Source organism: Patagioenas fasciata, chromosome 29, assembly GCF_037038585.1.
Source record: "Patagioenas fasciata isolate bPatFas1 chromosome 29, bPatFas1.hap1, whole genome shotgun sequence".
In the NCBI taxonomy this organism is placed as follows: domain Eukaryota; kingdom Metazoa; phylum Chordata; class Aves; order Columbiformes; family Columbidae; genus Patagioenas; species Patagioenas fasciata.
Genome location: NC_092548.1, coordinates 4,854,546 through 4,879,058, shown reverse-complemented (window position 1 = coordinate 4,879,058; position 24,513 = coordinate 4,854,546). Strand labels below are relative to the sequence as shown.

Here is a 24,513-nt window from a genome sequence, read left to right as displayed (position 1 = left end):
AATGGTCCAATGCAAAAAAGAACCCGCCCCCGGGTGGGAACGGCCGCTGATTGGGCGGCTGGAATTGGCTCCGCCCCCCAAGTGGAAGCTGATTGGGCAGATGGATAAGCTCCACCCCCAAAGTGGATCATGGTTGGGATGGAACTGGGTTGGATTGGGATGAACTGGGATGGAACTGGGGTGAACTGGGATGGAGCTGGGATGGAACTGGGGTGAACTGGGACGGACTGGGGTGAACTGGGATGGACTGGGATGGAACTGGGGTGAACTGGGATGGACTGGGGTGAATTGGGGTGAACTGGGGTGAACTGGGATGAATTGGGGTGGACTGGTGTGAACTGGGGTGAACTGGGATGGACTGGGGTGAACTGCGGTGAATTGGGGTGAAGTGGTGTGAACTGGGATGAACTGGGATGGACCTGGGGTGAACTGGGATGAACTGGGTTGGATTGGGATGGAACTGGGATGGAACTGGGATGGCACTGGGGTGAACTGGGATGGACTGGGGTGAACTGGGGTGAATTGGAGTGAACTGGGGTGAACTGGGATGGACTGGGGTGAACTGGGGTGAATTGGAGTGAACTGGGGTGAACTGGGATGGACTGGGGTGAACTGGGGTGAATTGGAGTGAACTGGGGTGAACTGGGATGGACTGGGGTGAACTGGGGTGAATTGGGGTGAACTGGGATGAATTGGGGTGGACTGGGGTGAACTGGGGTGAATTGGGGTGAACTGGGATGAATTGGGGTGGACTGGGGTGAACTGGGGTGAACTGGGATGGACTGGGGTGAACTGAGGTGAATTGGGGTGAACTGGGGTGGACTGGGGTGAACTGGGGTGAATTGGGGTGAACTGGGGTGAACTGGGGTGAATTGGGGCGGGCTGGGGTGAACTGGGATGGAACTGGGATGAACTGGGATGGACTGGGGTGAACTGAGGTGAATTGGGGTGAACTGGGATGAATTGGGGTGGACTGGGGTGAACTGGGATGAACTGGGATGGAACTGGGGTGAACTGGGATGAACTGGGATGGAACTGGGATGAATTGGGGTGAACTGAGATGAACTGGGATGGAGCTGGGGCGGAACTGGGGTGAACTGGGATGGGACTGGGGTGAACTGGGATGGGACTGGAATGGAACTGGGATGAACTGGGATGTGGTTGGGGTGAACTGGGATGGACTGGGATGTACTGGGGTGGGGGCCCAGCCCCAGTGTTGCAACTGGGATGGAACTGGGGTATGACTGGAATGTAACTGGTATGAACTGGGGTGAACTGGGGTGAACTGGGGTGGGGGCCCAACCCCAGTTGTGCAACTGGGATGGAGCTGTGGTGAATTGGGGTGAACTGGGATGGAACTGGGGTGAACTGGGATAAACTGGGGTGGAACGGGGGTGAATTGGGATGAATTGGGATGAACTGGGATGGAACTGGGGTGAACTGGGATGTACTGGGGTGGGGGCCCAACCCCCGTTGTGCAACTGGGATGGAACTGGGGTGAACTGGGATGGAACTGGAATGAAACTCGGGTGAATTGGGATGAACTGGGGTGAACTGGAATGTAACTGGGATTGAACTGGGATGGAACTGGAATTGAATGGGGTGAACTGGGATGAACTGGGATGTGACTGGAATGTGACTGGAATGTAACTGGTATGAACTGGGCTGAACTGGGCTGAACTGGGGTGGGGTCCCAACCCCAGTTGTGCAACTGGGATGGAACTGGGGTGAACCGGGATTGAACTGGGATGAAACTGGGGTGAACTGGGGTGAATTGGGATGAACTGGAATGTAACTGGGATTGAACTGGGGTGAACTGGGATGGAACTGGGGTGAATTGAGATGAACTGGGATTGAACTGGGGTGAACTGGGATGGAACTGGGGTGGGGCCCCAACCCCAGTTGTGCAACTGGGATGTAACTGGGACTGAACTGGGATGGAGCTGGGGCGGGGCCCGACCCCAGTTGTGCAACTGGGATGCAACTGGGATGCAACTGGGCTGTAATTGGGCCAAGGGTCGCGCCACCAGCAGCTGGAACTGGTCTTACTGGTGTAACTGGGAGGGAACCCAGGAATGCTCAGGCTGGGAACTGGGAGGAACTGGGAAGTACTGGGGCGGGACTGGGACCCAGGAGTGTCCAGAGGACCCAAGAGTACCCCAAGGGACCCAGGAGTGCCCCAGAAGACCCAAGAGTGACCCAAAGACTCCAAAGGACCCAGGAGTGCCCCAAGGGACCCAGGAGTACCCCAGAAGACCCAGGAGTGCCCCAAAGACTTCAAGGGACCCAGGAGTACCCCAAGGACCTGGGAGTACCCCAGAAGACCCTGAGGGACCCAGGAGTGCCCCAAAGAATTCAAGGGACCCAGGAGCTCCCCAAGGACCCAGGAGTGCCCCAGAAACCCAGGAGTACCCCAGGAACCCAGGAGTTGCCCAGGAACCCAGGAGTGCCCCAGAAGGACCCAGGAGTACCCCAGAGACCCAGGAGTGCCCCAAAGGACCCAGGAGTACCCCAGAAGGACCCAGGAGTACCCCAGAGACCCAGGAGCACCCCAAAGGACCCAGGAGTACCCCAGGAACCCAGGAGTGCCCCAGGAACCCAGGAGTTCCCCAGGAACCCAGGAGTGCCCCAGAAGGACCCAGGAGTGCCCCAGAAGGACCCAGGAGCTCCCCAAGGACCCAGGAGTTCCCCAGGAACCCAGGAGTTCCCCAGGAACCCAGGAGTGCCCCAAAGGACCCAGGAGTACCCCAGGAACCCAGGAGTTCCCCAGGAACCCCAGAGTACCCCAGAAGGACCCAGGAGTACCCCAGAGACCCAGGAGCACCCCAAAGGACCCGGGAGTACCCCAGGAACCCAGGAGTGCCCCAAAGGACCCAGGAGTACCCCAGAAGGACCCTGGCATCCCCATCACCTCCCGTTGTCCCCTCGGGGACCCCGTCACCCGCGGGTGACCCCGATGTCCCCAAGGGGACCCAGGCGTCCGGGGAGGGGCCGGTGCGGTACCGGCTGCGGGTGACAACGGGGACGGAGTGGGGCGGGGGGACCCTGGCGACCGTGACCTTGACCTTGGTGGGGACAGAGGGACAAAGCGGCCCCTGTCACCTGCGCTGGCCCCAGCAGCAGCTGCGCCCGGGGACGGTGAGTGAGGGGAACTGGGGGGACTGGGAGGGACTGGGATATACTGGGATATACTGGGAGGGACTGGGGGGAGGCTGGGATGGACTGGGAGGAACTGGGAGGGACTGGGAGGGACTGGGGGGGACTGGGAGGGACTGGGAGGGACTGGGATGGACTGGGAGGGACTGGGGGAGACTGGGAGGGAACTGGGAGGGACTGGGGGAGACTGGGAGGGACTGGGAGAGGACTGGGGGGACTGGGATATACTGGGAGGGACTGGGGGGGACTGTGAGGGATTGGGAGAGACTGGGGGGGACTGGGATGGACTGGAAGGAACTGGGTTGGACTGGGATTGACTGGGAGGGACTCGGAGGGACTGGGAGGAACTGGGAGGGACTGGGAGGAAACTGGGAGGGACTGGGGGAGACTGGGAGGGACTGGGATGGGACTAAGGGGAATGGGATATACTGGGATGGGATTGGGAGGGACTGGGGGGGGACTCGGAGGGACTGGGATGGACTGGGAGGGAACTGGGATGGACTGGGAGGGACTGGGAGGGAACTGGGAGGGGACTGGGAGAGGAAGTGGGAGGGACTGGGATGGACTGGGAAGGACTGGGAAGGGATTGGGAGGGAACTGGGATGGATTGGGATGGGACTGGAATCAAAGTGGGGGATACTGGGAGGGGACTGGGATGGACTGGAAGGTACTGGAAGGGACTGGGAGAGGAAGTGGGAGGGACTGGTTTATACTGGGAGGGACTGGTTTATATTGGGACGGACTGGGAGGGACTGGAATGGACTGAGGGAAACTGGGAGGGTCTGATTCATACTGGGAGGGACTGGGGGGGACTGGTTTATATTGGGACAGACCGGGAGGGACTGGGGGCACTGGGAGGGACTGGTATATACTGGGAGGGACTGGACGGGATTGGTTTATACTGGGAGGGACTGGGATGGACTGGAAGGGACCGGTTTATACTGGGAGTGACCGTTTGATACTTGGAGGCACTGGTTGACACTGGGAGGGACTGGTTGACACTGGTTGATACTGGGAGGGACTGGTTGATACTGGTTGATACTGGTTGGTACTGGTTGATACTGGGATGGACTGGTTGACACTGGTTGATACTGGGAGGGACTATTGGTTGATACTGGTTGGTACTGGTTGATACTGGGATGGGCTGGTAGGGACTGGTTGACGCTGGTTGACACTGGGGGTGACTGGTTTATACTGGTTTACACTGGTTGCCACTGGGGTGACCCCTGTCCCTGTGTCCCACAGACCCTGGTGGCCTCGGTGACGTCCCCGTGTCCCCTGGGTCCCCTCCTGCTGCTGCGCGTCCACACGGAGCCGCTGGTGTCACTGGTGCCCGACCATTGGCTCCTGGAACGGGTCACTGTCACCGGGCCCCTTGGGGACAATGGGGACAATGGGGGCATTGAGGTCATTGGGGGCATTGGGGACATTGGGGGCAATGGGGGCAATGGGGGCATTGGGGACATTGGGGGCAATGGGGGCAATGGGGGCATTGGGGACATTGGGGGCAATGGGGGCAATGGGGGCAATGGGGGCATTGGGGACATTGGGGACATTGGGGACATTGGGGGCAATGGGGGCATTGGGGACACTGGTAATACTGGGGACATTGGGGGCATTGGGGACATTGGGAGCACTGGGAACACTGGGGACACCAATGACACCACTGGGGACAATGATGGTGACACTGGGGACACCAATGACACCACTGGGGACACCAATGACACCACTGGGGACAATGATGGTGACACTGGGGACACCAATGACACCACTGGGGACACCAATGACACCACTGGGGACACCAGTGACACCACTGGGGACACTGTGGACACCATTGGGGACACCAATGACACCACTGGAGACACCATTGGGGACACTGGTGACACCGTTGGGGACACCGATGGTGACACCACTGGGGACACCAGTGACGTCCCCAGCGCCACCTTCCCCTGTCACCGCTGGCTGGGCAGTGGCTGCACCGACCTGCACGAGGGGACAGGTGACAATGGGGACAATGGGGACTCCCAGTCCTTCCCAGTGCCTCCCAGTGCCCCCCAGTCCCTCCCAGTCCTTTCCAGCGCATCCCAGTCCCTCCCAGTTCCCCCAGTCCATCCCAGTTCATCCCAGTGCCCCCCAGTCCCTCCCAGTCCCTCCCAGTGTCCCCCAGTCCCTCCCAGTTCCCTCCCAGTCCCTCCCAGTCCCTCCCAGTGCCCCCCAGTCCCTCCCAGTTCCCTCCCAGTCCCTCCCAGTATATCCCAGTCCCTCCCAGTCCTTCCCAGTTCCCTCCAGTCCCTCCCAGTTCCCTCCCAGTTCCATCCCACTCTCTTCCAGTTCCTCCCAGTCCATCCCAGTCCCTCCCAGTTCCCTCCCATTCCATCCCAGTCCCTCCCAGTATATCCCAGTATAAACCAGTGCCCCCCAGTCCCTCCCAGTTCCCTCCCAGTCCCTCCCAGTATATCCCAGTCCCTCCCAGTCCTTCCCAGTTCCCTCCAGTCCCTCCCAGTTCCATCCCACTCTCTTCCAGTTCCTCCCAGTCCATCCCAGTCCCTCCCAGTTCCCTCCCATTCCATCCCAGTCCCTCCCAGTATATCCCAGTATAAACCAGTCCCACCCCAGTTCCCTTCCATTCCCTCCCAGTGCATCCCAGTCCCTCCCAACCCCTCCCAGTTCCCTCCCAGTCCCTCCCAGTATATCCCAGTATAAACCAGTCCCCCTCCAGTTCCCTCCCAGTATATCCCAGTCCCTCCCAATTCCCTTCAGTTACCTCCCAGTGATCCCCCAGTTCCCCTCCAGTCCCTCCCAGTCCCTCCCAGTACATCCCAGTATAAACCAGTCCCACCCCAGTTCCTTTCCATTCCCTCCCAGTATATCCCAGTCCCTCCCAATTCCCCCCAGTTACCCCCCAGTCCCTCCCAGTATATCCCAGTATAAATCATTCCCCCTCCACTTCCCTCCCAATCCCTCCCAGTATAAACCAGTCCCCTCCAGTTCCCTCCCATTCCCTCCCAGTGACACCCCAGTCCCTCCCAGTGTATCCCAGTATAAATCATTCCCCCCCCAGTTCCCTTCCATTCCCTCCCAGTGCATCCCAGTCCCTCCCAGTCCTCCCCAGTTCCCCCAGTCCCTCCCAGTGCATCCCAGTTCCCCCAGTCCCTCCCAGTCCATCCCAGTATCTCCCAGTATAAACCAGTCCTGCCCCACTTCCCTCCCAGTATATCCCAGTCCCTCCCAGTTCCCCCCAGTTACCTCCCAGTGACCTCCCCAGTCCCATCCCAGTCCCTCCCAGTATATCCCAGTATAAACCAGTCCCACCCCAGTTCCCTCCCAGTATATCCCAGTCCCTCCCAATTCCCCCCAGTTACCTCCCAGTCTCTCCCAGTGCCTCTCAGTCCCTCCCACTCTCCTCCCAGTTCTCTCCCAGTCCCTCCCAGTCCATCCCAGTACATCCCAGTACATCCCAGTACATCCCAGTATCTCCCCAGCCCGGACCCCCCTGGAGGCCGCGCGGATCCCGCAGCTGCTGCAGCTGAGACAGAAGGAGCGAGAGGAGCGGAGGGAGGCATTCCAGTGCGTTATACTGGTTTATACTGGTTTATACTGGTTTATACTGGGAGGGGGTGGGAGGGGACTGGGATATACTGGGAAGGGCTGGGAGGGAACTGGAGGGGACTGGAAAGGGATTTGGAGGGACTGGGGGGGAACTGGGAGGAACTGGGTGGTCACTGGGGGTAACTGGTTTGTACTGGGAGCACTGGAGGGGGGGGTCCACTGGTCCATACTGGTCCATAATGGTCTGTAGTGCTCCATACTGGTTTATATGGGTTTGTAGTGGTTTATGTGGGGTTATACTGGTTTATATGGGCTTATACTGGTTTATATGGGTTTATACTGGTTCATACTGGTTTATACTGGTTCATATTGGTTTGTACTGGGAGCACTGGAAGGGGTGGGTTCCCTGGTCCATACTGGTCCATAATGGTCCGTAGTGCTCCATAATGGTCTGTAGTGCCCCAAACTGGTTTATATGGGTTTATACTGGTTCATACTGGTTTATACTGGGAGCAGTAGAGGGGAGGGTCCACTGGCCCATACTGGTCCATAATGGTCCGTAGTGCTCCATACTGGTTTATATGGGTTTATACTGGTTCATACTGGTTTATACTGGGAGCAGTAGAGGGGAGGGTCCACTGGCCCATACTGGTCCATAATGGTCCGTAGTGCTCCATACTGGTTTATATGGGTTCATACTGGCCCATAATGGTCCGTAGTGCTCCATACTGGTTTATACTGGTTCATAGTGGTTTATACTGGGAGCACTAGAGGGGGGGGCCCACTGGTCCATACTGGTCCATAATGGTCTGTAGTGCTCCATACTGGTATATATGGGTTCAAATTGGTTTATATGGGTTCATACTGGTTTATATGTGTTTATACTGGTTTATACTGGTTCACACTGGTTCGTACTAGTTCATACTGGTTTATACTGGTTGCAGGTTTGCCTCGTACGCCCCCTGCTGGCCCTGGCGGCTCCGCGCGCTCCGCCCCGCCCTCTGCCCCTGGCCCCGCCCCCCGCCCGCACCAGTTTCACCAGTTTGGCCCCAGTTGCCGCCCAGTTTGGCCTTTCCCATCGGCCACCGCGTCAACATCATCGCCCGGGCGGCTGCGGCGTCAGTGTCACCGATGTCCCCGTGTCCCCCTGTCCCCATATCCCCATGTCCCCCTGTCCCCATATCCCCATGTCCCCATGTCCCCATGTCCCCATGTCCCCCTGTACCCCTGTCTCCCTGTCCCCCTGTCCCCCTGTCCCCATGTCCCCATGTCCCCCTGTCCCCATGTCCCCCTGTACCCCTGTCCCCATGTCCCCATGTCCCCCTGTCCCCATGTCCCCCTGTACCCCTGTCCCCCTGTCCCCATGTCCCAATGTCCCCATTGCCCCCAATGTCCCCGATGTCCCCAATGCCACCAATGTCCCCATTGTCCCAAGTGTTCCCAGTGCCACCAATGCCCCCAATGACCCCAATGTCCCCAATGTCCCCAATGCCTCCATTGACCCCATTGCCCCCAGTGCCCCCAATGTCCCAATGTCCCAATGTCCCAAATGCCCCCAATGCCCCCAATGTCCCCATTGCCCACAATGTCCCAATGTCCCCAATGCCCCCATTGACCCCAATGCCCCCAATGTCCCCAATGTCCCCAATGCCCCCATTGACCCCGTTGCCCCCAGTGCCCCCAATGTCCCAATGTCCCCATGTCCCAAATGAGCCCATTGCCCCCAATGTCCCCAATGCCCCCATTGACCCCAATGCCCCCATTGCCCCCAATGTCCCCAATGCCCCCATTGACCCCAATGTCCCCAATGTCCCCAATGCCCCCAATGTCCCCAATGTCCCCAATGTCCCCAATGTCCCCAGGCAATTCCGGTTCCGTCGCTGCGGCGCCTCCTGGAAGAGCTTTGAGGAGCTTCATGAAGCGTTGGGGAAACCCGGGACCCCCATAGCAGGTGGGTGCAGGAGGGACCCAGGCGTCCGGGAGGGACCCAGGCGTCCGAGGGACCCAGGCGTCCGAGGGACCCAGGTGTTCAGGACCTGGGGGACTGAGGTGTTGGGGGGGAACCCAGGAGTTCGAGAGGAACATGGGAGGGACCCAGGCGTCCGGGAGGGGCCACAGTGGGACAAAAGGGACCCAGGCGTCCGAGGGACCCAGGCATCCGAGTGGGAGGTACATGGGGGGGACCCAGGAGTCCGGGAGGAACATGGGGGGCTATGGGGGGACCCAGGCGTTCGGGAGGAACATGGGGGGCTATGGGGGGACCCAGGAGTTCGGGAGGAACATGGGGGGCTATGGGGGGACCCAGGAGTCCGGGAGGAACATGGGGGGCTATGGGGGGACCCAGGAGTTCGGGAGGAACATGGGGGGCTATGGGGGGACCCAGGAGTTCGGGAGGAACATGGGGGGCTATGGGGGGACCCAGGAGTTCGGGAGGAACATGGGGGGCTATGGGGGGACCCAGGAGTTCGGGAGGAACATGGGGGGCTATGGGGGGACCCAGGAGTTCGGGAGGAACATGGGGGGCTATGGGGGGACCCAGGAGTTCGGGAGGAACATGGGGGGCTATGGGGGGACCCAGGAGTTCGGGAGGAACATGGGGGGCTATGGGGGACCCAGGAGTTCGGGAGGAACATGGGGGGCTATGGGGGGACCCAGGAGTTCGGGAGGAACATAGGGGGCTATGGGGGGACCCAGGAGTTCGGGAGGAACATGGGGGGCTATGGGGGGACCCAGGAGTTCGGGAGGAACATGGGGGGCTATGGGGGGACCCAGGAGTTCGGGAGGAACATGGGGGGCTATGGGGGGACCCAGGAGTTCGGGAGGAACATGGGGGGCTATGGGGGGGACCCAGGAGTTCGGGAGGAACATGGGGGGCTATGGGGGGACCCAGGAGTTCGGGAGGAACATGGGGGGCTATGGGGGGACCCAGGAGTTCGGGAGGAACATGGGGGGCTATGGGGGGGACCCAGGAGTTCGGGAGGAACATGGGGGGCTATGGGGGGACCCAGGAGTCCGGGAGGAACATGGGGGGCTATGGGGGGACCCAGGAGTTCGGGAGGAACATGGGGGGCTATGGGGGGACCCAGGAGTTCGGGAGGAACATGGGGGGCTATGGGGGGACCCAGGAGTTCGGGAGGAACATGGGGGGCTATGGGGGGACCCAGGCGTTCGGGAGGAACATGGGGGGCTATGGGGGGACCCAGGAGTTCGGGAGGAACATGGGGGGCTATGGGGGGACCCAGGAGTTCGGGAGGAACATGGGGGGCTATGGGGGGACCCAGGAGTTCGGGAGGAACATGGGGGGCTATGGGGGGACCCAGGAGTTCGGGAGGAACATGGGGAGCTATGAGGGGACCCAGGAGTTCGGGAGGAACATGGGGGGCTATGGGGGGACCCAGGAGTTCGGGAGGAACATGGGGGGCTATGGGGGGACCCAGGAGTTCGGGAGGAACATGGGGGGCTATGGGGGGACCCAGGAGTTCGGGAGGAACATGGGGAGCTATGAGGGGACCCAGGAGTTCGGGAGGAACATGGGGGGCTATGGGGGGACCCAGGAGTTCGGGAGGAACATGGGGGCCTATGGGGGGACCCAGGAGTTCGGGAGGAACATGGGGGGCTATGGGGGGACCCAGGAGTTCGGGAGGAACATGGGGGGCTATGGGGGGACCCAGGAGTTCGGGAGGAACATGGGGAGCTATGAGGGGACCCAGGAGTTCGGGAGGAACATGGGGGGCTATGGGGGGACCCAGGAGTTCGGGAGGAACATGGGGGGCTATGGGGGGACCCAGGAGTTCGGGAGGAACATGGGGAGCTATGAGGGGACCCAGGAGTTCGGGAGGAACATGGGGGGCTATGGGGGGACCCAGGAGTTCGGGAGGAACATGGGGGGCTATGGGGGGACCCAGGAGTTCGGGAGGAACATGGGGGGCTATGGGGGGACCCAGGAGTTCGGGAGGAACATGAGGGGCTATGGGGGGACCCAGGAGTTCGGGAGGAACATGGGGGGCTATGGGGGGACCCAGGAGTTCGGGAGGAACATGGGGGGCTATGGGGGGACCCAGGAGTTCGGGAGGAACATGGGGGGCTATGGGGGGACCCAGGAGTTCGGGAGGAACATGGGGGGCTATGGGGGGACCCAGGAGTTCGGGAGGAACATGGGGGGCTATGGGGGGACCCAGGAGTTTGGGAGGAACATGGGGAGCTATGGGGGGACCCAGGAGTTCGGGAGGAACATGGGGGGCTATGGGGGGACCCAGGAGTTCGGGAGGAACATGGGGGGCTATGGGGGGACCCAGGAGTTCGGGAGGAACATGGGGGGCTATGGGGGGACCCAGGAGTTCGGGAGGAACATGGGGGGCTATGGGGGGACCCAGGAGTTCGGGAGGAACATGGGGGGCTATGGGGGGACCCAGGAGTTCGGGAGGAACATGGGGGGCTATGGGGGGACCCAGGAGTTCGGGAGGAACATGGGGAGCTATGGGGGGACCCAGGAGTTCGGGAGGAACATGGGGGGCTATGGGGGGACCCAGGAGTTCGGGAGGAACATGGGGGGCTATGGGGGGACCCAGGAGTTCGGGAGGAACATGGCGGGCTATGGGGGGACCCAGGAGTTCGGGAGGAACATGGGAGGCTATGGGGGGACCCAGGAGTTCGGGAGGAACATGGGGAGCTATGGGGGGACCCAGGAGTTCGGGAGGAACATGGGGAGCTATGGGGGGACCCAGGAGTTAGGGAGGAACATGGGGGGCTCTGGGGGGACCCAGGAGTTCGGGAGGAACATGGGAGGGACCCAGGCGTCCGGGAGGCGCCACAGTGGGACGAAAGGGACCCAGGCGTCCGAGGGACCCAGGAGTTCGGGAGGGACCACGGTGGGACAAAAGGCATTCATGGGACCCAGGAGTCCAGGAGGAACATGGGGGGCTATGGGGGGACCCAGGAGTTCGGGAGGAACATGGGAGGGACCCAAGAGTTCGGGAGGAACATGGGAGGGACCCAGGCGTCCGGGAGGCGCCGCGGTGGGACAAAAGGGACCCAGGCGTCCGAGGGACCCAGGCGTCCGGGCCCGCAGAGTACGTGCTGCAGCACTGGCGGGACGACGCGTTTTTCGGGGCGCAGTACCTGAGCGGGGTGAACCCCGTCCTGCTGCGCCGCTGCCACCGCCTGCCCCCCAACTTCCCCGTCACCCCACGCATGGTGGCGCCCAGCCTGGGGCCACACACCTCCCTGCAGGGGGAGATGGAGGTGAGGGGGGACCCAGGAGTTCGGGGGGGACCCAGGAGTTCCAGGGGGACCCAGGAGTTCGGGAGGGACCCAGGAGTTCGGGAGGGACCCAGGAGTCTGGGGGGACCCAGGAGTTTGGGCGGGGGACCCAGGAATCAAGGAGGGACCCAGGAGTTCGGGAGGGACCCAGGAGTTCGGGAGGGGAGACCCAGGAGTCTGGGAGGACCCAGGAGTTCGAGGGGTGGACCCAGGAGTTTGGAGGGGGACCCAGGAGTCAAGGAGGGACCCAGGAGTTCCGGAAGGACCCAGGAGTTCAGGAGGGGACCCAGGAGTTTGGGGGGGACCCAGGAGTCAAGGAGGGACCCAGGAGTTCGGGGGGGACCCAGGAGTTCGGGGGGGGACCCAGGAGTCAAGGAGGGACCCAGGAGTTTGGGAGGGACCCAGGAGTCTGGGGGGACCCAGGAGTTCGGGGGGGACCCAGGAGTTCGGGAGGGACCCAGGAGTTCGGGGGGGGACCCAGGAGTTCGGGGGGGACCCAGGAGTTCGGGGGGGACCCAGGAGTTTGGGAGGGACCCAGGAGTCAAGGAGGGACCCAGGAGTTCGGGAGGGACCCAGGAGTTCGGGAGGGACCCAGGAGTTCGGGGGGGGACCCAGGAGTTCGGGAGGGACCCAGGAGTTCAAGAGGGACCCAGGAGTTTGGGGAGGGGTGGGGGCCCCAAGGGTTTCGGGGGGTCCCAAGTGTCTGGGATGGGGTGGGGGGCTCATAGAGGTCATGGGGGACCCAGGTGCCTGGGGGACCCAGGAGTTCGGGAGGGACCCAGGAGTTCGGGTGGATCCAGGAGTTCGGGTGGATCCAGGAGTTTGGGGGGGACCCAGGAGTTTGGGAGGGACCCAGGAGTTCGGGAGGGGACCCAGGAGTTCGGGAGGGGACCCAGGAGTTCAGGAGAGACCCAGGAGTTCGGGAGGGACCCAGGAGTTCGGGGAGGGACCCAGGAGTTCGGGAGGGACCCAGGAGTTCGGGAGGGACCCAGGCATCAGGGGAGGATCTCGCGGGGGATCCCCGGACCCTGGGAGGGACCCAGGTGTCCGAGGGACCCAGGAGTTCGGGAAGGACCCAGGAGTTCGAGTGGGGGACCCAGGCGTTTGGGGAGGGTCTTGTGGGGGATCCCTGGACCCTGGGAGGGACCCAGGCGTCCGAGGGACCCAGGCGTCCGGCGGCGCAGGGGGGCCGCTTGTTCCTTGCCGACTACGCCATGCTGCGCGGTGTCCACACGCGGCCTCTGGGGGGCGCCCCCCAGAACGTGGCCCCCGCCATTTGTCTCCTGTGGCTGAACCCGCAAGGGGAGCTGCGGCCAATCGCCATCCAGGTACCGGTCACGTGGCCACGTGTCCTCATGTCCCCATGTCCCCATGTCCCCCTGTCCCCCGTCCCCCTGTCCCCCTGTCCCCCTGTCCCCATGTCCCGCAGTACCTCTATATCCCCATAGTGTCCCCAATGTCCCCATTGCCCCCCATGCCCCCAATGTCACCAACAACCCCATTGACCCCATTGACCCCAATGTCCCCAATGTCCCCAATGTCCTCAATGCCCCCATTGACCCCATTGCCCTCAATTTCCCCAATGCCCCCAATGTCCTCAATGTCACCAATGCCCCCAATGTCCCCATTGCCCCCAATGTCCTCATTGCCCCCATTGACCCCAATGCCCCCATTGGCCCCAGTGCCCCCATTGACCCCAGTGTCCCCATTGACCCCAACGTCCCCATTGACCTCAATGTCCCCAATGTCCCCATGTCCCCATTGCCCCCAATGTCCCCATTGACCTCAATGTCCCCAATGTCCCAATGCCCCCATTGCCCCCAATGACTCCAATACCCCCAATGACCCCAATGTCCCCAGTGCCCCCATTGACCCCAATGTCCCCATTCCCCCTGATGCCCCCATTGCCCCCAATACCCCCAATGCCCCCATTGGCCCCAGTACCGCCATTGACCCCAATGTCCCCAATGCCCCCATTGCCCCCAACGCCCCCAATGCCCCCATTGGCCCCAGTGCCCCCATTGACCCCAATATCCCCACTGTCCCCATTGACCCCAACGTCCCCAATGTCCCCATGTCCCCATTGCACCCAATGTCTCCAATACCCCCAATGACCCCAATGTCCCCAGCACCCCCATTGACCCCAATGTCCCCATTCCCCCCAATGCCCCCAATGACCCCAATGTCCCCAGCGCCCCCATTGACCCCAATGTCCCCACTGTCCCCATTGGCCCCAGTGCCCCCATTGACCCCAATGTCCCCACTGTCCCCATTGACCCCAATGTCCCCAATGCCCCCATTGCCCCCAATGACTCCAATACCCCCAATGACCCCAATGTCCCCAGCGCCCCCATTGACCCCAATATCCCCATTCCCCCTGATGCCCCCATTGCCCCCAATGCCCCCAACGCCCCCATTGGCCCCATTGGCCCCCGTTGACCCCAGTGTCCCCATTGACCCCAACGTCCCCAATGTCCCCATGTCCCCATTGACCCCAATGTCCCCAATGTCCCCATGTCCCCATTGCCCCCAATGACTCCAATACCCCCAATGACCCCAATGTCCTCAGCGCCCCCATTGACCCCAGTGTCCCCATTCCCCCCAACGCCCCCATTGCCCCCAATGCCCCCAATGCCCCCATTGGCCCCAGTGCCCCCATTGACCCCAATATCCCCACTGTCCCCATTGACCCCAACGTCCCCAATGTCCCCATGTCCCCATTGCCCCCAATGTCTCCAATACCCCCAATGACCCCAATGTCCCCAGCGCCCCCTTTGACCCCAATGTCCCCATTGACCCCAATGCCCCCAATGACCCCAATGTCCCCAGCGCCCCCATTGACCCCAATGTCCCCATTGACCCCAATGTCCCCACTGTCCCCATTGGCCCCAGTGCCCCCATTGACCCCAATGTCCTCACTGTCCCCATTGACCCCAATGTCCCCAATGCCCCCATTGCCCCCAATGACTCCAATACCCCCAATGACCCCAATGTCCCCAGCGCCCCCATTGACCCCAATGTCCCCATTCCCCCTGATGCCCCCATTGCCCCCAATGCCCCCAACACCCCCATTGGCCCCATTGGCTCCCATTGACCCCAACGCCCCCATTGACCCCAGTGTCCCCATTGACCCCAACGTCCCCAATGTCCCCATTGCCCCCATTGCCCCCAATGCCCCCGGTGTTCTCAATGTCCCCATTGCCCCAATGTCCCCATTGCCCCCAATGCTCCCAATGTCCCCGATTTCCCCAATGCCCCATTGCCCCCATTGACCCCAATGTCCCCAACGTCCCCAATGCCCCCCATGCCCCCATTGTCCCCACTGTCCCCATTGACCCCAATGTCCCCAATGTCCCCATGTCCCCACTGCCCCCAATGTCTCCAATGACCCCAATGTTCCCAAAGTCCCCAATGCCCCCATTGCCCCCAATGTCTCCAATACCCCCAATGACCCCAATGTCCCCACTGTCCCCATTGACCCCAATGCCCCCATTGCCCCCAATGTCTCCAATACCCCCAATGACCCCAATGTCCCCAATACCCCCAATGCCCCCAATACCCCAACGCCCCCAATGTCCCCAACGCCCCCATTGCCCCCAACGCCCCCATTGACCCCAACGTCCCCGTGTCCCCCCAGCTGTCCCAGGACCCCGGCGTCCCCATCTTCACGCCGCAGGACGCCCCCTGGTGCTGGGCGCTGGCCAAGCTGTGGGTGCGCGGCGCCCACTTCACGCAGCACGAGCTCGTCACCCACCTGCTCAGCACCCACTTCCTGGCCGAGACCTTCGCCGTGGCCACCCAGCGCCTGCCCGGGGCTCACCCCGTACACCAGGTACCCCGAGCTGCCCCCCGAATGCGCACCCCGAAACGTGAACCCCGAAAACTGCAACCCGAAAGGTGCACCCCAAAGTGCACCCCAGAATCGGCACCTTGAAATTGCACCCCAAAAATCGCACCCTAAATCCTGCACCCCAATGTCCCCAATGTCCCCAATGTCCCCATTGCCCCCAGTGTCCTCAATGCCCCCAATGTCCCCAATGCCCCCAATGTCCCCAATGCCCCTATTGACCCCATTGACCCCAATGCCCCCAATGCCCCCATTGACCCCAATGCCCCCAATGCCCCCATTGCCCCCAATGACCCCAATGTCCCTGTTGCCCCCAATATCCCAAATGCCCCTAAAGTCCCCATTGACCCCAATGACCCTATTGACCCCATTGACCCCAATGCCCCCATTGTCCCCAAGTTCCCCATTGCCCCCAATGTCCCCAGTGCCCACACTGAACCCAATGGCCCCATTGACCCCATTGACCCCAATATCCCCATTGTCCCCATTGCCCCTGATGACCCCAATGTCCCCATTGCCCCCAATGTCCCAAATGTCCCAAATGCCCCTAAAATCCCCATTGCCCCCATTGCCCCCATTGTCCTCAATGCCCCCAATGCCCCCAATGCCCCCATTGCCCCCAATAACCCCAATGTCCCCATTGCCCCCAATGTCCCAAATGTCCCTAAAATCCCCATTGCCCCCATTGCCCCCATTGTCCTCAATGACCCCAATGCCCCCAGTGTCCCCATTGCCTCCAATGCCCCCAATGTCCCCATTGCCCCCAATGTCCCCAATGTCCCAAATGTCCCTAAAATCCCCATTGCCCCCATTGCCCCCATTGTCCTCAATGACCCCAATGCCCCCAGTGTCCCCATTGCCTCCAATGCCCCCAATGTCCCCATTGACCCCGATGTCCCCAATGTCCCCATTGCCTTCAGTGCCCTCGATGTCCCCAATGTCCCCATTGACCCCAATGTCTCCATTGCCCCCAATGGCCGCAATGCCCCCAATGCCCCCATTGACCCCAATGCCCCCAATACCCCCATTGCCCCCAATGCCCCAAATGCCCCCATTGATCCCAACATCCCCAATGTCCCCAATTGCCCCCAGTGCCCCCAATGCCCCCAATGCCCCCAATACCCCCATTGCCCCCTATGTCCCCGTTGTGTCCCCAGCTGCTCCTGCCCCACTTCCGCTTCACCTTCCACATCAACATCCTGGCGCGGGAGTCGCTGCTCAACCCCGGGGGCATCATTGACCAGGTGACACCCGTGTCCCCTCAATGTCCCCTGTACCCTGGGTCCCCTTGGTGACACCCGTGTCCCCTCAATGTCCCCTGTACCCTGGGTCCCCTTGGTGACACCCGTGTCCCCTCAATGTCCCCTGTACCCTGGGTCCCCTTGGTGACACCCCTGTCCCCTCAATGTCCCCTGTACCCTGGGTCCCCTCGGTGACACCCGTGTCCCCTCAATGTCCCCTGTACCCTGGGTCCCCTCGGTGACACCCGTGTCCCCTCAATGTCCCCTGTACCCTGGGTCCCCTTGGTGACACCCGTGTCCCCTCAATGTCCCCTGTACCCTGGTTCCCCTTGGTGACACCCGTGTCCCCTCAATGTCCCCTGTACCCTGGTTCCCCTTGGTGACACCCCTGTCCCCTCAATGTCCCCTGTACCCTGGGTCCCCTCGGTGACACCCGTGTCCCCTCAATGTCCCCTGTACCCTGGATCCCCTTGGTGACACCCGTGTCCCCTCAATGTCCCAAATATCCCCGGGACCCCCTTTGTGGCACCTGGACACCTGGGTCCCCTTTGGTGACACCCCTAGGTCCCCTTGGTGACACCCCTGTCCCCTCAATGGCACTCACATCCCCCTTAGTGACACCCAGACCCCCATGTCCACTTGAGGACACCCCTGGGTCACCCTTGGTGACACCCTTGGGTGCTCTTGGTGACACCCAGACCCTCATGTCCCCTTGGTGACACCCTTGGGTCCCCTTGGTGACACCCAGATCCCCATGTCCACTTGGGGACACCCCTGGGTCACCCTTGGTGACACTGTGGCCCCCTTGGTGACACCCAGACCCACATGTCCCCTTGGTGACACCCCTGGGTCCCCTTGGTGACACTCGTGTCCCCTCAATGTCCCCCATACCCCTGGGTCCCCTTGGTGACACCCAGACCCCCATGTCCCCTTGGTGACACCTCTGGGTCCCCTTGGTGACACCCAAACCCCTGGGTCCCCTGATGGTGGCACCCGGACACCTGGGTCCCCTTGGTGACACCCCTGCGTCCCCTTGGTGACACCCGTGTCCCCTCAATGTCCCCTATACCCCTGGGACCCCCTTGGTGACACCCAGACCCCCATGTCCCCTTGGTGACACCCAAACCCCTGGGTCCCCTGATGGTGGCACCCGGACACCTGGGTCCCCTTGGTGACACCCAGACCCTCGTGTCCCCTTGGTGACACCCCTGGGTCCCCTTGGTGACACCCATGTCCCCTCAATGGCACCTGGGTCCCCTTGGTGACCCCCTCGTCCCCTGGGTGGCCCCCGGTGGCCACAGGGGACACTGAGGGGGTGGTGACGTCCCCAGGCCACGGCCGTGGGGCGGGAGGGGACACTGGAGCTGGTGGCCCGGGGGACGGCGTCCTTGACCTACCGGGAGCTGTGTGTCCCCGAGGACATCGAGGACAGGGGGGTGGCACTTGTCCCCAACTACCACTATCGCGATGACGCGCTGGAGATCTGGGCGGCCATGGAGAGGTGGGGACAGGGGACATGGGACATGGGGATGTGGGACATGGGATATGGGGACAGGGGGACGTGGGGACAGGGGAATATGGGGATATTGGGACATGGAGACAGGGGGATATGGGGACATGGGACATGGGGACAGGGGGACAGGGGGATATGGGGACATGGGGACATGGGGATATGGGGATATGGGGACGGGGGATATGGGGACGGGGGATATGGGGACAGGGGGACATGGGGATGGGGGGACAGGGGGATATGGGGATATGGGGACATGGGGACAGGGGGACATGGGGACAGGGGGACATTGGATATCTGAACATGGGGATATGGGGACAGGGGGATGTGGGGATGGGGGGATACGGGGACATGGGACATGGGGACAGGGGGACATGAGGACATGGGGACATTGGGATATGGGGACGGGGGATATGGGGACAGGGGGACATGGAGATGTGGGGATGGGGGGATATGGGGACATGGGACATGGGGACAGGGGGACATGGGATATGGGAACATGGGAATATGGGGACAGGGGGACATGGGGATATGGGAACATGGGGACAGGTGGACTGGGGACAGGGAGCACAGTGCTGGTGTCACTCTGTCCCCATGTCCCCAGCCTGGTGCAGGGGGTGGTGTCACTTCACTACCCCGGTGACAAGGAGGTGGCCGAGGACGAGGAGCTGCAGAGCTGGGTGGGGGACATCTTCACATACGCGGTGCTGGGGAACCAGCAGTCAGGTAGGGGACAGGGGACATGGGGACATCGGGGGGATATGGGGACACGGGGACATGGGGATACGGGGACATGGGGACAGGGGGATATGGGGACATGGGGACAGGGGGATATGGGGATATGGGGACATGGGGATATGAGGATATGAGGACAGGGGGATATGGGTACAGGGGGATATGGGGACATGGGGACTTGGGGATATGGGGACAGGGGGATATGGGGACATGGGGACATGGGGATATGGGGACATGGGGAAAGGGGGACATAGGGACATGGGGATATGGGGACAGGAGGACATGGGGACATGGGGACATGGGGATATGGGGACATGGGGACAGGAGGATCTTATGGGGATATGGGGACAGGGGGATATGGGGACAGGGGGACATGGGGACATGGGTACAGAGGGATATAGGGACATGGGGACAGGGGGACATAGAGACATGGGGATATGGGGACAGGAGGACATGGGGACATGGGGACAGGAGGATCTTATGGGGATATGGGGACATGGGGACAGGGGGATATGGGGACAGGGGGACATGGGGACATGGGTACAGGGGGATATGGGGACAGGGGGATATGGGGACATGGGGACTTGGGGATATGGGGACATGGGGACAGGGGGACATAGGGACATGGGGATATGGGGACAGGAGGACATGGGGACATGGGTACAGGGGGATATGGGGACATGGGGATATGGGGACATGGGGATATGGGGATGTAGGGACAGGTGGACATGGGGATGTGGAGACGGGGGACAAGGGGACATAGGGATTTGGGGATCTGGGGACATGGGGCCATCAGGGCACACGATGGGGATGGGGGCGGCCATGGGGACGGTGGCGGTGACATCCCGGTGACATCGGGGCTGTCATCACGGTCACGTCGTGGTCACGGTCAAGGTCCCGTCACAAGTTGACAACGTGATGACCCCGCTCACACCATGGGGGGGTGGGGTGGGGGACCCCACGTGGGTGATGTCACCGCTGACGCCATCGCTGATGTCATCGTGACGTCACCAGGTTTCCCGTCCCAGCTCCTGACCCGCGCTGACCTGGTCAAGTTCACGACCATGATCATGTTCTGCTGCTCCGCCCGGCACTCGGCTGTGAACAGCGGCCAGGTGGGGACATTGGGGACATTGGGGGCACTGGGGACATTGGGGACAATGGGGAACATTGGGGGCATTGGGGACATTGGGGGCAATGGGGAACATTGGGGACAATGGGGACATTGGGGGCACTGGGGACATTGGGGACAATGGGGAACATTGGGGGTGTTGGGGACATTGGGGACACTGGGGACATTGGGGACAACGGGGACACTGGGGGCATTGAGGGCAATGGGGGCATTGGGGACATTGGGGACATTGGGAAAATTGGGGTCAGTGGGGTTGATGGGGACATTGGGGACATTGGAGTCAATGGGGACATTGGGGGCAATGGGGACATTGGGGGCATTGGGGACATTGGGGGCAATGGGGACACTGGGGGCGTTGGGGGCAATGGGGGCATTGGGGACATTGGTGACATTGGGGATATTGGGGGCATTGGGGTCAGTGGGGTCGATGGGGACATTGGGGATATTGGGGGCATTGGGGTCAGTGGGGTCGATGGGGACATTGGGGGCATTGGGGTCAATGGGGGCATTGGGGACATTGGGGTCAGTGAGGTCGATGGGGACATTGGGGACATTGGTGACATTGGGGAAATTGGGGGCATTGGGGGCAGTGGGGGCATTGGGGATATTGGGGGCATTGGGGACACTGGGGACATTGGGGGCATTGGGGTCAATGGGGTCAATGGGGGCATTGGGGTCAGTGAGGTCGATGGGGACATTGGGGACATTGGGGTCAATGAGGGCATTGGGGGCAACGGGGGCATTGGGGGCATTGGGGACACTGGGGACATTGGGGACATTGGGGGTGTTTGGGACATTGGGGACAGTGGGGACATTGGGGGCAATGAGGGCAATGGGGGCATTGGGGTCATTGGGGGCAATGGGGACATTGGGGTCAATGGGGGCATTGGGGACATTGGGGTTGTTGGGGACATTGGGGTCATTGGGGGCATTGGGGTTGTTGGGGACATTGGGGACTTTGGGGTCATAGGGCCATGGGGGCATTGGGGACACACGGAGGGTGAAGGGACCCCATGGAGGTCATGGAGCCACTTGTTGGGGTGACAACACCCCCGGGTGACCCTGGTGGCACCCGAGTGACATCGAGCCGGGGCCGTGTGGTGGGTGTTGGGGACACCCGGACGCCTGGGTCCCCTCTGACCCCCCCCGTTGTCCCCCAGTACGACTTCGCCGCCTGGATGCCCAACACTCCGGGGACCCTGCAGGGGGACCCCCCGGTGACAAAGGCCGAGGCCACCGAGCAGCGCTTCCTGGGGACGCTCCCGTCACCCGCGGCCACCGGCGCCCTGCTGGCCCTGCTGAGCGTCGTCAGCTACGAGGGGGGGCAGCCGGTGAGGGACCCAGGCGTCCGGGGGACCCAGGAGTTCGGGGGGGGACACAGGAGTTCGGGAGGGACCCAGGAGTTCGGGGGGACCCAGGAGTTCGGGAGGGACCCAGGAGTTCAGGGAGGACCCAGGAGTTCAGGGGGGACCCAGGAGTTTGGGAGGGACCCAGGAGTTCGGGGGGGACCCAGGAGTTCGGGAGGGACCCAGGAGTTCAGGGGGGACCCAGGAGTTCGGGAGGGACCCAGGAGTTCGGGAGGGACCCAGGAGTTCAGGGGGACCCAGGAGTTCAGGAGGGGACAATGGAGTGCGGGAAGGGACCCAGGAGTTCGCGAGGGACCCAGGAGTTCGGGGGGGACCCAGGAGTTCGGGAGGGACCCAGGAGTTCGGGAGGGACCCAGGGGTTCGGGAGGGGACCCAGGAGTTTGGGAGGGGACCCAGGAGTTCGGGAGGGACCCAGGAGTTCAGGGGGGACCCAGGAGTTCGGGAGGGACCCAGGAGTTCGGGAGGGACCCAGGGGTTCGGGAGGGGACCCAGGAGTTTGGGAGGGGACCCAGGAGTTCGGGAGGGACCCAGGAGTTCGGGGGGACCCAGGAGTTCATGGAGGGGACCCAGGAGTTCGCGAGGGACCCAGGAGTTCGGGAGGGACCCAGGACTTCAAGGGGGACCCAGGAGTTCGGGAGGGACCCAGGAGTTCAAGGGGGACCCAGGAGTTCGGGGGGGACCCAGGAGTTCGGGAGGGACCCAGGAGTTCGGGAGGGACCCAGGAGTTCGGGGGGGACCCAGGAGTTCGGGAGGGACCCAGGAGTTCGGGAGGGACCCAGGAGTTCAGGGGGGACCCAGGAGTTCGGGAGGGACCCAGGAGTTTGGGAGGGACCCAGGAGTTCAGGAGGGACCCAGGAGTTCAGGGGGAACCCAGGAGTTCAGGGGGGACCCAGGAGTTCGGGAGGGGACCCAGGAGTTCGGGAGGACCCAGGAGTTCAGGAGGGACCCAGGAGTTCGCGAGGGACCCAGGAGTTTGGGGGGGACCCAGGAGTTCAGGGAGGGACCCAGGAGTTCAGGGAGGGACCCAGGAGTTCGGGGGGACCCAGGAGTTCGGGAGGGACCCAGGAGTTCGGGGGGACCCAGGAGTTCGGGAGGGGACCCCGGAGTTCAGGAGGGGACCCAGGAGTTCGGGAGGGACCCCGGAGTTCAGGAGGGGACCCAGGAGTTCGGGAGGGACCCAGGAGTTTGGGAGGGACCCAGGAGTTCGGGAGGGGACCCAGGAGTCTGGAGGGACCCAGGAGTTCGGGAGGGACCCAGGAGTTCGGGGGACCCAGGAGTTCAGGGAGGACCCAGGAGTTCGGGAGGGACCCCGGAGTTCAGGAAGGGGACCCAGGCGTTCGGGAGGGACCCAGGCGTTCGGGTGTACCCCCATGGGACCCAGGCGTCTGGGTGGAGCCCAAAGGGACCCAGGCATCCAATTGGACCCCAAAGGGACCCAGGCATCCGGGCCCCCCATAACCCACCCCCCATGCCCCACAGCGCCCCCTGGGGTCCCGCTGCCCGGAGCTGCTGGCGGGGGCCGCCGCCCAGCGCCTGATTGGTCGCTTCCGCCGCCGCTTGGCCGCCATTTCTCGCCGCATCGGGGACCGGAACCGGCGGCTGGAGCTGCCGTACCCCTACCTGGACCCCACGCGCGTCACCGAGAGCGTCGCCATCTGAGGGGACACGGCACCCCCCGGTGGCCACAATGGCCCCGTGGTGTCCCCAACGCACCCCGAGAATGGCCCCAGTCAACCCCCTTTGGATCGCCCCCAATGTCCCCATGGTGTCCCCAACCCCAACCAATGTGTCCCCAACCCCATTGGATCACCCCCAATGTCCCCATGGTGTCCCCAACCCCTTCATCCCAACCCCAACCAATGTGTCCCCAAGACCCTTTGACCATCCCCAATGTCCCCATGGTGTCCCCAACCCCAACCAATGTGTCCCCAACCCCATTGGATCACCCCCAATGTCCCCATGGTGTCCCCAAGTCTCCATCCCAACCCCAACCAATGCGTCCCCAACCCCATTGGATCACCCCCAATGTCCCCATGGTGTCCCCAACCCATCATCCCAACCCCAACCAATGTGTCCCCAACCCCATTGGATCACCCCCAATGTCCCCATGGTGTCCCCAAGTCTCCATCCCAACCCCAACCAATGCGTCCCCAACCCCATTGGATCACCCCCAATGTCCCCATGGTGTCCCCAACCCATCATCCCAACCCCAACCAATGTGTCCCCAACCCCATTGGATCACCCCCAATGTCCCCATGGTGTCCCCAACCCATCATCCCAACCCCAACCAATGTGTCCCCAACCCCATTGGATCACCCCCAATGTCCCCATGGTGTCCCCAACCCATCATCCCAACCTCAACCAATGTGTCCCCAACCCCATTGGATCACCCCCAATGTCCCCATGGTGTCCCCAACCCATCATCCCAACCCCAACCAATGTGTCCCCAACCCTATTGGATCACCCCCAATGTCCCCATGGTGTCCCCAAGTCTCCATCCCAACCCCAACCAATGTGTCCCCAAGACCCTTTGACCATCCCCAATGTCCCCATGGTGTCCCCAACCCGTCATCCCAACCCCAACCAATGTGTCCCCAACCCCATTGGATCACCCCCAATGTCCCCATGGTGTCCCCAACCCATCATCCCAACCCCAACCAATGTGTCCCCAACCCCATTGGATCACCCCCAATGTCCCCATGGTGTCCCCAACCCGT

At 62.3% G+C, this 24,513-nt stretch overlaps 1 protein-coding gene across 1 annotated transcript; it reads left to right on the top strand.

The window, feature by feature from the left end:
- The first annotated feature begins 1 nt into the window (after nt 1).
- Nucleotides 2-23,455, top strand: LOC136113836 (polyunsaturated fatty acid lipoxygenase ALOX8-like). Its single transcript, XM_071800113.1, has 14 exons — nt 2-148; nt 2,968-3,138; nt 4,402-4,512; nt 7,759-7,823; nt 8,568-8,656; nt 11,702-11,946; nt 13,116-13,292; nt 15,602-15,796; nt 16,969-17,055; nt 18,384-18,553; nt 19,167-19,288; nt 20,312-20,412; nt 21,590-21,760; nt 23,276-23,455. The coding sequence occupies exons 1-14, from the start codon at nt 2-4 to the stop codon at nt 23,453-23,455; spliced, it is 2,031 nt and encodes a 676-aa protein (XP_071656214.1).
- The last annotated feature ends 1,058 nt before the right edge of the window (nt 23,456-24,513 follow it).